Consider the following 14,608-nt stretch of genomic DNA (forward strand, 5'->3'; position numbering starts at 1 on the left):
TGAATGGAATTAGTACCCTTTAAAAGGGCAGGAGGATACTAGCTAGGCTCTTTAGCACCCGTTCCCCAGCCCCCCACCCCTGCCTTCTGCCATGGGAGAATGAAGCAACAAGGAGCTGTGTTGCAGCAGCAAGAAGGCCCTCACAAGACATTGAATTCCAGTGTCTTGATCTTGGACTTTTCAGCCTCCAGAACTGTAAGGAATAAATTTTTGTTCATTATAAATTACTCAGTCTCTGGTATTTTGTAATAGCAGCACGAACAGACTGAGACACACAGCTTGATTGGGGAAGTGGAAATCTACTACCTTGAAAGCAAGAGGGAGGTCTGGGAAGTGAGTGGGAAGACCAAGAAGTAGCAGCAGAACTGGGAGGGGCCCTGCTGGAGTATAGCACAGGCATCGCAGCAGGACCCAGGCCCTGGGCTGCACATGTACTGAGAAGTGCTGAAATGGGCACAGGTGTGGAAAGTTCCCAATTTCACCAGAAGTCAGCTTGCTGGAAATTATTCCAACAGTTGTGTTCTAAGAAAAGGAATAATTTTCTATTCATCTTTTTATTCTTAGTGCTTGGCACAGAGCTTGGGATGCCAAACTTTCTCAGATCTTCAGTCCTCTATACCTTTTTGCCTTTGTGTGGGCTCTTGGAATCATTCCTTCTTTAGGGGTACAGAGAAATACAATATTTTATACATTGCACCTAAGTTTTGTGTCATATTACATATAAAATGCTGTTTAATTATGAATATTTCTATGCCATGTAAAATATCATCTAATCCTTCTTATTATCTGTCATTTTCTCAGGGTGGCCTAGTTTTGGTTTCCTCGTTACAATTCTTTATGATACAATATAGAATTTCTGTTTTTTTGGGCAGAGATCTTAAAGACATGCTCCACTTAAAAACTGAAGAAATGAAGCCTTGAGCAATCACCTTTTTAGCCAAGAATGTACAGCCCTTACCAGGCAGAGGAAGAATCCAGTACTTAGTTTTTAAAGGTTCAGACTGGTATCCTTTCCTTTGTACCACACTGGCTCTGTTACCTCTCACCACATCCCCCCACCCACCTCCTCTTCTTTATCTAGTTCGAAGGTCACAGGTTGCTTACTGTGTACCATGTCTTTCAAATACTATAATCTGGAGATTTATATGTACAAAAATCTAGATCTCCAGTTATTTTGAAAAGTCAGAAGGTTGGCTGTACTGGGCCTCATTCTTATTCCCTCAGGACACTCTCTCTAGTAACCAACATTCTAGACTTTCTCACATGCAGCCTACTTTATTCATCTACATTACCTGCCTGGCCCCTGTAGACAGTCCAGATTGTGACCTCTAATCTAGTTAATTCCCAAATTTACACACACAGTGGAAGGAACTACATAAATATCACAGTCAATGACCATGTCAGGGATTTTTAATCTGAGGTACATAGATAGACATTGAAGAGTTAGAGGACCCTTTGAAAATGTAGGCACAAGTTTGTGCTTGTATCAAATTTATAATTTTCTGGTGAAACAGTTTAAAGGTGTCCCAGTTCCTCAAAGCAATCTATGCCCTGAAAAGACTACACAGTCCTGGCTTGGATAAAAATACTCATAGCTCTAGGACAGTCAAATCCATGCAAACATTTATAGATTTATAGATTCAAATATCTTGTATTACAAATATTTTAACTGCTGAACTGGTTTTCCTGGTTTTTTGATCATTTGTTTTGGTTTGTGAACAGAGTATTACACCAAGAAACCTGATGTGACTTCCCTGCATTCATTCTTTCATTCAACAAATACTCATTGAGCACCTATACTATGGGACAGGCACTATCTACTGCTGAGGATATAGCAATGATCAAGACAGTAAAAATCCATATCCTTATGGATCTTACATTCTGGTGTGAGAAGACAGAACATAAACAAAATAAACCACTAAAATATACAGCATATTAGAAAGTGAAAAATGCTGTTGTAAAAGTAAAACATGGAAAGGGATAGAGTTTGCCTGAGCCAGAGCGAGGACGGCTAAGATTGCAATTTTAAATTGAATGGCCTGAGAAAGCCTTACTGAGAATGTAACTTGTGAACAAAAATCTAAAGGAGATGAGGAGATGAGAATGTGGACATATAGGGGAAGACTGGTCCAGGGAGGGGGAGCAGCCCATGCAAAGGGCCTAATGAGGGATCTTGGCTGGAAGGTTCTAGGAACTCAGATAAGTCAATGTTGCTGAAACAGTGATCAAGGAAAGAGTCGTAGAAACAGCCTTTTGATGAACCATAGCTGGAATTGTTTACCAAATGGGACAATTTAAAGTCTAATGAAGTATAATATTGGCTTTGGGAGGATTCTGACTCTGTGCCTTGTTGGGAGAAGCAGTGCAGGGAGGAGCCTGCCCCTGCGGGAAGGAGAGCCAGCCTGGGGGGCGCACACATCCAGCTGAGCACGGGTCTCCTCTGGGAGGCACAAGTGCTCTTACTGCAGGTTCCCTTGCAGTTCTAAGCAACTATGGACTGAAGCAAATGTTCAGATTAATATCACTGATCCTGATATCGAGAGGTATATGGGCGCTGGAAAGCAGACGCTGTGACTGATCGTCTTTGCTTTAGGGTGTTCATATCGAGCAGGTGACGATAGTTTTTGTACTGTTTTGGGGTATATATTCTCTATAAAGCAAATTTCATGTTTTATGCCAACATTTATGTAATTGATGATGACTTTTGTATTTCATTTCTACTCCTACATTTTATTATTTAATTTCACTAAAAAATTTAGGGATAGAACAACAACAAGGAAAAGATAGCTTCTCCGTTAAGTTTCATCATTCCAAATCCCATTTCTGAGGACGTTACGAATGCTATGGGAAGTTCAGAAAGCAGTTCTTCCTCATTCAAGATGCATTTTAATTTACAGTATGGAATAATACTAACATTAAATGTAAAATAATTTACATTGGACTCATTGAAAAATACAACAAAGACCTTCTGTGAAGTGATGAAAATGATATAGTGCTGATCCAAGATTGAAAGCAGACAGGCAGTATTATGTACTTAGGAAAGAGCTTCCATCTTAGTCCTTCTTGAGGTCTACAAAGTGTCTGGGTTCTATCAACGGTTTGAGCAGAGACAACCAATGCACATGGGAGGTCACAGGTCCCTTGGATGGCTCAGTTAGGATTAGCCATGGTTGTTTCTGGTTTTTGTCCTTTGCTTTAATTGCTATTCTACATGGTCTCCTGAGACATGCATACCATGCTTCTGCAACACCACAGCAGGGCTTAAAAACACATTTTATTATAAACATATTCTTCCTATTCTTCTAAACTTGCTTAGCTTGCAAGAAGGAGAAAAATGGTGGGTTATTTAAGAGTGGCAAAAGGCTAACATTTCCTACAAAATTGATTTGGCAATACATCAACCTTTTAAAGAGAAATTGATTTTTTAAAAAACTTTATATTAAACTGCAGCCTTGGTGACTTTGCAATGCACTATTTATGGGTGGAGTGGGTGATAATGCAAAGAAGCAGGCTGATATATGCTTGCCCATGTTTCTCTAACTCTAAAATACTTAATATATTTTTAGCAATAAAGAAAAAATCCCAAGCAATAAAAAAAGCCCTCACCTTAAGACTTTCCAAAGCTCAAACATGCAAAAATAATAAAGTTAAAGATTTTGTATAGCCCACTGTACCTTTCAAAGCCTTCTGTCTCTGAGGTGACAGCAATATGTCTATTTGGTGATAGTAATTTTCGTTTGAGTCATTTTTGTTCTCATCTTCAGAATTTGACCTTGTTGATGAAATCCTTTGGCACTCTGCTGGCTCCTGTTTGCAACTGGTTAGTCCAAGCCTTTTTTCATCTTGGTTGCTATACTGGTCGGTCAGTGTTTTCTCAATAAGAAACAGAGTATCTTTAGCACACACTGCACAGTTAGATTCAGCAGTGTTTGGTGGAAAATCCATTTGGAAACAGACTTCATTATAATTCTCATTTGATAGGTTATCAAAATCTCTGTGGCATTCATTCTTTGCCACTGGTGTTAACTGGCATTTGCCTTTTTCAACATTTCTCAGAGAGCTGGGTGACTCTTTAGAGTTTTTCATCCCCATGGGACAATTAGAATCAACTGTATCTTCTTTATTGTTTTGAGTAATTAATCTTTGCTCTAACTCATCAGTTAGGAAGGTCATAACTGGTACTTTTGTTTCACTGGGGGCTGCTGTCTCTGGGTGACTGGCCTGGGACTCCATTTGGTCCCATTCCTCAGTGCTATGGCTAACACTGTTGAGGGGACTCTCAGCAGCTAGGCTGCTGCAGGATATAGGCATCGGGGTTAAACACTGTGTTCTCATTCTTGCCAATAGTTGCTGTGCTTTCACGTGAGAATCACTATTTAAAATGGCTTTGTTAATGTTTCTGTTAGTCACATCAGCATGCTCTTTCTCATAGTCTATCACAGATTCAGCATAGTGTTGAAAGGAAAATGTATTTCCAAAGGTTTCTTTGGATTCTGAATGTCTGGTGGCCCAGTGAGATGGGCTGAATGAAGTAGAAGATTTCAGAGCATTTTGACTGGAAGGGAAAGATATAGAATTTGAGTTCTCACAGCATTCTGCAGGTGGAGTTTTGCTGCCTTTGCAATAGATGTTGGCTCCCTTTTCTCCTAAGAGCTGCATGCTCAGAGAAGACAAAGAACAAAAGTTGGAGTCTTTACCATCTTGAACTGGAAAGATGTTGGTAATGGTACTTGGCAAATAATTTATTCCTTTTGTGCTTTGCTGCATATGTGAGTTTAATGTGATATTTTCTGGAATATCAACGTTGATTTTTCTCTCTTTATCCACATCCTTAGGATCCTCAAAAGGCATTTTACTTAAATCTGTATTACTTAAGCTTGTGGTCTTTAGGGTATCATGTGAGTCAGAAGGAATGTTTTTGAGAAGAGTCTCAGCCTCAGAGAAATGTTTCTTTCTGGGAGTGTTCTGATTAATTTTAAAGACCTTCTGCTGACAGAAGGCAGATTCTACTTTGCAATCATCTAAGATTGAAGATAGTGTGTCAGGATTATTTTCCCCTTTCTCTGGAGTTGAAGTTAGAGAAACCACAACTGTATCAAAATTCTCCTTCTGGACAGCAAACACAATAGGAGAAGAGCCATGGAAACAATCTGAATTCTGATGCTTGTTTTTAAGCTGCCGCTTTTCAGGGTTCCTAATACCAGACTGTGAGGGAGACCTGGAAGATTCTTTAGTGGTGTGACTGGAGGGAGTGTTTCTGTATTTAGTTATTTTTTTCCTTCTTTTAGGATGAGTTATATTAATCAATATATTCTGTTTGTTATTCATATATTTAACTTTAGTTTCTTTTCCTGCAATGCTTATTTTCAGTGAGGGGATCTCAGTTCTGGCAATTTCTTCTTTGTATTTATATGGCACCTTAGGTTTTAATTCTACAAATATATTCTTGTTTTTAGGAAAGTAGTTCCTAAAACTATGGTGATATTTTGGATACCTATTTTTTGTTGGGAACTGTATTCCCGCTTTACAGGAAAAGCTTTTCTTGATTTCTATTTGTACATCGAAAGCCCCACACTTTACTTCTGTAATAAATTTGCCTTTTGCTGGTTTAAAAGCTTCTACTGTGCTTGGGAAATCCTGCAGTGTAATTTTTCCTGATAGTGATTCTTCACAGTCACTAAACACGACCACTGGTAAGATTTTCTTTAGTTGATGAGAGATGGTCGAAGGAGAGTCATCATTTTCCTTTCCTCTATGTATTTTGCTGTCAGATGGAGATTGTTTCTTATCTTTAGGGAGAAAAGAGGAATTCTGCTTTCCATTTATGGAAGCAGACATATGCTCATCTCCATTTTCCTTAGATTTCCCTACTGCCCCAGTCTGATGAAACACAGCCTCTGAGGTGTCTCCTTTGACTTCCTTTTCACAATCTTTTATATTTTTTTGGCCTGTCTGACCAGCAGGCTGAGATGCACCTAAAGATGAAGGGGGAAAAAAAAAGTTTTCTGTGTCTATTTAGAGAGCAGATGTTCCAAATTCCAGGATTAAATGTAATGATGCATATCCTTTGTTAGTATTTTGGGTAAAAGTTTTCATTCATTTCTAGTATGTAAAGGTATTTTCCACAAAAGTTCATTTCTAATAAATATCTTATTTAAAATAAATTATCTTGGAGTACAGAATGTCACCTGTTGATTTTAGGAAGTAAGAATTTAAGCTTTACTCTAAAACAACAACTTCTATAAGTGGGTAAAATAAAAATTTCAGAAAGAATGCATACAAGTACATTTTAAATGCAACTTCTTTTCAAAGAGCAAGTTGCCATGAGCAGGTTTGAACATGGCATTATAAGGAGGCTAAATCAGTTATAATAAAATTTGAGATGGTACTGCAAATAATGATATGGATGAAGAGGAGGGAAGAGACCTACGGATGGTGTCTAGATGCCTTTCAAACAGGTAAGATAATATCCTTTGCCTCGGGCTTTTTAGAGGATGGCTTCACAAACTCAGATGCCTGTGAGTTATGGCAGGTAACATCAACTAGTGGAGCAGGCTGGGTACATATACTCTGCTGTTCAGCTACAGCCAGTATTTGCCCTGTGTCTTTGTGTTGCTAGATCCTCTCATTTTCCAGGAGAGAACTAGAGTCTCAATTCATTACACTGTGAAATCTAATTTCTGAGGATTGGCTCAGATGTTTCGAAACCCATTGTAGGTGGAGGCTGATGTATTTAGAACTAACTAGGTTTGGTTCAGCTGCTGGCTTGCACCCTGTGTTCCTCTGCTTTGTAATGTTAAAATAGTTTACTGTTAGAAATTTGTGAACCTGAGCATGATGTACCAGATTTTGTGTAAAAAACGATGGGTGAAGTACAAAGATCTCAAATTCTATTTTAAGCTATATCTGAAAGAGATTATTTGTTAATGATGTCATAGAAATCAAAGAACCAAGTGTTTCCAAGGATATTTTGAATAAGTTGTTTAAGCTAAAAACTGGAAAGGATTATTTATGAATTTATTTTAAATGTTCTTAATTTAAACATTGTTTTTGTATATACTTCTGTATTTTTATATAAATTACTTTATATAAAAATAAATAAAAAATATAATAAATTAAAAAAAAAATCTTTTCAACTGGAAAAAGAAAAACACCAAGCGTACTGAAGTTACTTGGGGAGTCTAACCGTTCCCGTTTGCCTCTCTTCTATCCTCTGTCCTGAAAGGGAAGCTTCTCTCTTGGCAGGTACTAAAACAGTTTGCAGTGGGCCTGGTTACAATCTGAGAGCTGTCATGTGGAAGTCATGGGAGAAAAGACGTGGAAACATATCTCTCTAAAGCCCATTTACAATAGAGTATGGACACGGTAACAGTTTATAGACTGACAGACTGCCTTTCAGAATAGGAGATTACAATTTATTCTTAAAATAACGCCTTCATGCCAAGAGAAGTTCAGTTAATACCCCCTTTCAATTTTGTAATTTTACACTTTATAGTCCTTTTCGGTTTCTGCAACCGGGAAAATAGAACTGAGATGATTACATAACAATGCATTAATAACAAATTCTAAGAATAGGGGGTCTTAAGAGCCTATGTCTCATAAGGAAGTATTTTTATTTAAAATTTTATTATCATAATACATATCATTAATAATTAATGCAGAAGTGTATACATAATAACAATAGGCCAAACTTTGAAATCATTTTGTAATACTTATATTATTTGTCTTTCTACTTTCATAGACATTCCTGTGATAAAGATAAAATGTATAATCTGGGTAGTTCATTTTATACATACAACATCATCAAATTTGACTTACATACTGTGGTATTCAAGGTTTTCCATTTTTTATAGGCTTTTCTTCTTTTCTGTTTCATTCTGGGGAGCTGTGGGTCTTCAGACTTCACTGACCTTTGAAAGCATCAAATTTGAAATTATTTTCCACTCAGAAATTAGTTTTAATCAAATTACTGACTAACTGAACTCATTTGCCAACATGACAGCATAGTAACTTTCTTGGGCATCCTCTTAGTATTCTCCTTTGAATACACTTTATTGTTGTAATTATATTTTCCTTTTCTGTTTAGTTCCATCTCAACTATTTAGTGCCTTGTTATATACCATGTGAACATTCAAACATATACACACATACAGTATATACATACTCATACATTCGTATTTGTAGACATTTAGGATGCAAGTTGTAAAATCACATAGTTTAACTGATTATTTTTATGTTCCATTTTTCTTATCCTACTAGAACCATCTAATTTTTTGTAAAGTGGAATCTAAATTCATATCATCATCTTGTTGATGATGACCTAAATAATAGAAAGTGTTGGAGGAGGTACTGGGGAAGGCAGCCTTCTAACTCCCCAGGAAGGCGCCTGCCTATGTTTAGAGCTAAGCCTGATTCTAATTGCCTTAGTTCGAAAGGATTAAGCTGTCTGCAAAGATGGAAGGGAAACACCTTCCCACAGACACAGTTTGTTTTGAGTGTATTTGGGCAGGCTGTGCCTTTGGACACCTCAGCAGAGAAGCTTGAATTTTATTTTGTTTTATGTTTAACTGAAATAAAATGGGGCTTATTAGTTACCAGTTTTGGCAAAAATTTACTTAAGGTATTTTTTAACTCATCTCTCGCTTAACTCCTGCCCCCACACATATCATAGTGTCCATTAATTTCAAGTACTTTTTATTCCAGAGAATCTCGAAGTCTCATAACTTAACTTTTTTTTTGCCCCCATAGGCCACCTTTCTTATATAGACCAACTGACACTTGTTTGGCATCACCCAATTATCCTTTCTACTCTCTCCCTTAATAAGCACAGCTAAGTCCCTATGGCTGTCTAGAGGGGCAATAATCCTTTCTTCTTAGAAGGCCCATGGGGTTGGGCAGAGGATTACAAACCCATAATTTAATCTCTCTCTCTCTCTTTTTTTATCCCTGTCTTACACATATTGGGTTTTCTAATTTTAAAAATGTTTCAAAAGCACTTGACTATGTTATTGATTATTTCTCTACGGTTCCATATAGTTTGAACAGCAAAATGTAGCCTGGTGCACTGTGTTTAGTGGAGAGCATGCTGGATTTGACTCAGAAGATCTGGGTTTGTCGTCTGGCTCTGGGGTTGCCTCAGCAGGCTGAGAAATCTCTGTGAGGCTGTTTCCTTCACCTCTAAGGTAGAAATGATAACAAAGTTTACCTTACAGAGTTGTCTTGAAGAAATACAACTAAAAATATGTTGTAAGTTGTTCCACTCAAATGGTACCTGTTATTCTTAAAATTCTATTAGAGTGTGTGTGTGTGTGTGTGTGTGTGTGTGTGTGTGTATACACACACACACACACACACACACAAACATATCTATTGGAATACATTTATAGTTAGAGCTGAGCAGTGGCTGGCTTTGGAAGACTGGACAATCATATCAGAGCTGGGGGTGAGTGCTTAGACAAGGATGACCGAATCAGAAATTCTTTTTGAGCTAGAATGTCTATAAGAAATTTTCAAGATATCTTATCCAGAGCTCACATTTTATAGGCAAAAAAGTGAGACCCAGACCGTCCTTGCTTCCTGTATCTCACCAATAGTGGCAAACCAAAGCTAGAACCCAGGCCGTTAGAAATTAGGTAAGATCTCTCTTTGAACAGACACACGTAGTATAGATGCCCTGGGATTGTTTCTGATCTTACAGAGCCAATTTTACAGTCAGTTACACTTTATTTCTGAGAGAACACAACTTTGTTCCAGAAAATTGAATGTACTGTGGAATATGTACCTAGTATCTAGCATGGTGCCTGATACATTCTAGGCACCTAATAAATATACATGAATAAATGAATTAGATGGGCAGCACCAATCTGCACCTAATTATATTTTTAATAAAGAGTCCTCTTGTTGTTTGAAAATGAATTCTTTCTGTTACTGTGTATTTGATTTGTTGATAGTTAATAAATTTTCTGTTTCTCTATAGACAAATTGCTCATATTTTTCCCTACTAGTTATCTCTCTTCTCTGTACTTTCTTAAGAGGCACCAAAATAAGATGATGGCCTTGCCTGGAATCACTGTCATAAATGCTGTAAGCAGTCTGTAGGGGCACTTCCACTTTAATTGAATGGCAGCAAACATTTCTTCCTATTTTCCTGTTAAACACGGCACAGCTGCAGCCAAGTTGTCTAGACTGATGCAAAGCAAAATGAGGGGTGGGAGAAGGTGTTTCTCAGCATCCCAGTCTCACCTCTTTAGTCCCATGTGACCATCTTCCTCCAGGATGGTCAATCATTTGATGCTCTCTCCAGCTTCTCTCTCTTCTTTGAGAAAGGGCCTAATCAACTTATCATAGAGAGAATGCTTAGAACACGAGCAAAGCAGGGTGCAGGAGAGTTTTAGAACACTAAGGAATTTGATATTTGACTTTTTAAAAAAATTTAGTCACCATTGGAAAAATCACAATATTGTTGGTCTTCTTCACACATGGTGTAATGTACTGAATGGCTCCCAAAGTCATTGGAGCCATTGTAACTGTTGAGGGTGGGAAGTCCTATTATGGCAATTGAAAGGTGGGGCCTCGAAGAGGTGATTAGATTCTGAGGACCATGCCTTAGTGAGTGGATTAATAATGGTGGTCATGGGTATGGTTCTGAGGGCTTTAAAGGAGAGCATGTGAGAGTCTGTCTCTTTCTCTGTTTCTGACATCTTGCAATGTGATACGCTGTATTGCTGAAGCCATCACCAAGGAAGATCCTCACTTGATGTACTCCCTGGACTCTAGACTTCCCAGCCTTCAAAACTGTAAGCAATAAATATTGTTTCCTTACAAATCACCCAGTTCCAGGTTTTTTGTTATAAGCAACAGAAATGGACTAATACACACAACTTAGAATGTTTTTTTCACATAGAGACACCACAATCATTTCAAAACATTCCTACAGTGATTTCATAACATCTCCATAGTCACTATCTCTCAAGCAAGTATTATACACTTTCTGTCTTATCCAACCTCGTCTCTCTCCTCCTCTTCCCACAATCTTGATGGTGAGCTTTGGCATATATGTCACAGGAAATGGAAAGCTGACAAACTCTCTGCTTTCCAGTACTAAAACTACCAACTTTGAATTTGTATCATACACTATCAAATCCCTCTTATTTTGTGGATGAAGTTGTGTCCCTGGACCATTTGCCAGCAATTGTCGTCTCCTCTCCCACAGTATCAATTTCTGTCCTCCACTGCATCACTTCATCTACCATCACGTCTCTGTTCACCTTTACAGCAACACATCTTGAAGAATTTGTCTGTATTTTCTGACTCTACTTTTTCTTCTCACATCTTTTCCCACTTCCACTCTGTATTAGTCTGTTTCTGTTGCTTATAACAAAATACACAGAACTGGGTGATTTATAAAAAAAATGAAATTTATTGCTTACAGTTTCTGAGGCTGGGAAGTCCAAAGTCCAAGGAACACATCTGGTGGTGGCAACAGTGATGGCAGAGTATCACATTGCGAAAATGGTGGAGCAGAGAGAGACTAACCTCCTCATTCATTCTCCTTTTAAAGCTCTACAAACCACACCCCTGACAACCATTATTAATCCATTCACTGTGGCATGGTCCTACAATCCAATCACCTCTTCAAGGCCCCATCTTTCAATTACCATAATAGGATTTCCCACTCTCTTAACAGTCACAGTGGGGAACAATTTTCCAATACATAAAACTTGGGAGACAATTCAAGCTTCAGTGAATTTTGGGGGGACATTATTCAATCCACTATCCACTCCAAGCAGGCTATTATCCCTACCACTGCACCGAGCGTATTCTTGTCCAGGCCACTAGTGACATCTGTATTGCAAACGCCAAGGATTACTTCTCTGTCATCATCTTATTCACACTCTCAGCAGAATTTGACACAAATGACCACTCCATTTCTTTTGCATCAATTCCTTCTTTTGATTCTATGGTGCGACACTGTCCTGATCCTTGTCCTTTACCATTGGCCATTCCCTCTCAGATGCTTTGCTGGATCTTCTCTTGCTTGGTTTCTTATCTTTGACATCTTCAGGGTTCCTTTCGCTTCTTGAACTCTGTTCCTAGAAAATCTTGTTTTCATGGTTTTAAAATCATCTATACACATAATTCTAAAATTCATAATTTTATAAGACCAGAAGTCCAGGCTTAAATACCTACCTGCCAAGTTAATATATCTACTTGGATGTCTAATTGGAATCTCAAACTTATCACGTCCCCAACTGAGCTCTCGATGCTCTCTGCCTTCTCTTACTTTTCCCCCAATTATTTTCAATCTTAGTAAACAGTGTCACCATCCATCTAGTTCATATCAAACACCTAGACGTTGTCCTTGACTCTTCTTTTCAACCTTTTCTTATCCAATCTGTCAGTAAGTTTTCCCTACTTAATTTCTGAACACCTTATCCCAAATATGTCAATTTATTTTTTTCTCCATCGTTACCACCCCAGTCCAAGCCATCATATATATTTGGACTACTGCAATAATTTCTGTTTTTCTTGTTTCTGTATTCATATCCTTTGTTTACATAGTAGCCAGATTGATTTTTTTAAAACATAAATTCAATCATGTCACCCCCTACTTAAAACTCTAATGGCCCCTCATTTCACTTTGAAAAAATTCTAAGCATCTTACTTTTTTTACTCATTTCCATAAAGTATAATTTTATCCACAAGCAAAATATATCACTACCACACCATTTCACTACAGGTTTACTGGATTTATATTTTTCATAAATGCTTATTTGTTCTGTGCAAAATTGGCAATAAAGCTCAGGAAAGTTACCATGATTGCTATTATATATCAGCTGAATTCTATCACATCTGATGTCTTTATATTGGATTTTATAGGCATTTTTTCCAATTGGACTTTGACTCATTACTGTAATTCACAGAAGGAGAAAAAATGGAAACAGAAAATGCCAACAATATCTTTCTGCTGCAGAATTACATAGTAATACCATTTTTCGAAAAAAAACTATTGAATAGTAAAGATTTTTTTTGAGAGATAGTGTTAGGAAATTTTACTGGTGTCACTTTCCTGACGAATTACTTAAAAATTCTCTATTGTATTGCTAAGCTAAAATGTTTTCCCTGAAGCTTTCAAAGGGAATGCTTTATCACCAATAAAAAGGGAAAGATTCACAAAAGGGTAGATAGTGATCACTATTAAAATTCTAGAAAGAAACTAAATATGAAATAAATTCAGAAGGTTAAATGACTAACCTCAGTGTAGCACACCACCTAGTACTCTTTGTAATGCCCACTGGCTTCAGTTTTCTACAGAATCCTAAAGAAATCTTAGTGGTTTTATTATGACTTCATTTTCTTGATTTTAACACAAAGTCTGTTTTCTGCACTAAATTTTTAAAGAAAATTCATAAATGTAAATAAGCTTTGTAAAATTCAAGTTTAAAATTATTTGAAAAAAATTATAAAATTTCCATTTATTTTTGAAAGTGTGTTTAAAGTGTAGAAATTTATTGTTCACTGTTATCCTGATTTTGAAGAGCATGGGACTTAAACTATAGTCTTCTGTCCTTAAATTTTTAAGAAAATATTACATATGGACATGAGTTGTATAGGAAAACAGCTATTTTAGTAATGCCCGTCATCACTTCAGACTTGCACTCAACTACTGTGGGAATGCAAGGATGCAACTTTACAAACTGGGGACCTGGGCATTAATTCTTAGTGAATTGTTTGCTAGTGTCTGGAAACTAAGCAGCCTTAGTTAAGATCACTTAAGGGTGTTTCAGTGCTTATTGCAAGTTGTTCTTTACACCTTTCGTTCCTTCTCTCTGTTGAAAGGCACTGGAGAATAAATGTATTTATATCTGCATTTATATGAATAAAATGTTTGAATCTATTAGGTTAACTTTAAAAAAAAAATAGAAACATCCAGATCTTGTACCCAATGAAACCAATTTTTCCTTTCCCCAAGCATACAATGAGCAGGTTATTGAGGCACACATGGAGTATTCGTGTCCATCTGCAGAAGATACCCTTGATGATCATGGAGCATAAATCCGATAAGGTCCTGAGTTTAGAGGAATAGATATAAAAGAACCTTGATACTAAAAATCATCTTTAAATGTAAGCTTTATTGGAATGCCATCACTCTATTTGATCATAATTGACCAAACATAACCTAATGGATGAGGCAAGAATTCACACTATGCAAATTAAATCAGAATTTCTGAGAAAATTAAATGCGTATAGAAAAGAGGATTGTATAGAGTGGAATTTATTATTGTTGTTGTTATTATTATTATTGTTTTAAACAACAGTAAAAGAAAAAATTTTATTAGTAACCCCCCCCAAAAAAGAGCCTAGTATTTAATAAAGTTTGATACATTAAGTAATACCAAAAATCTAAAATTTAAGAAAACTTTTAAGGAAAAGATAAACTAACGAAGTTGCAAAATTCCTTTGTTTGACTGAGGGTATGTGTGGGATCTTCTACTTGACGCCTTCATTTCTCATTGGAGGACACAGAGCAAATTGCCCAAAGAAACGTGGTGCTGAGATGCTGCTTCACCACTCACTCCCCCACGGTAAGACTCTGAAAGTGAAGAAT

General features: G+C 37.1%; 1 protein-coding gene across 1 annotated transcript in view; it reads right to left on the bottom strand.

The window, feature by feature from the left end:
- The window catches only part of LOC134370543 (uncharacterized), a 118,813-nt gene extending 106,810 nt beyond the window's left edge, over positions 1 to 12,003 (bottom strand). The window contains exons 1-2 of the mRNA XM_063087615.1: positions 11,895 to 12,003; positions 3,675 to 5,975 (exon numbers count right to left, since the gene is read on the bottom strand). Coding sequence (XP_062943685.1) covers positions 3,675 to 5,975; positions 11,895 to 12,003 — 2,410 coding nt within the window. The remainder of the gene's footprint in view (positions 1 to 3,674; positions 5,976 to 11,894) is intronic.
- Positions 12,004 to 14,608: the final 2,605 nt, after the last annotated feature.

Source organism: Cynocephalus volans, chromosome 2 (assembly GCF_027409185.1).
Source record: "Cynocephalus volans isolate mCynVol1 chromosome 2, mCynVol1.pri, whole genome shotgun sequence".
In the NCBI taxonomy this organism is placed as follows: domain Eukaryota; kingdom Metazoa; phylum Chordata; class Mammalia; order Dermoptera; family Cynocephalidae; genus Cynocephalus; species Cynocephalus volans.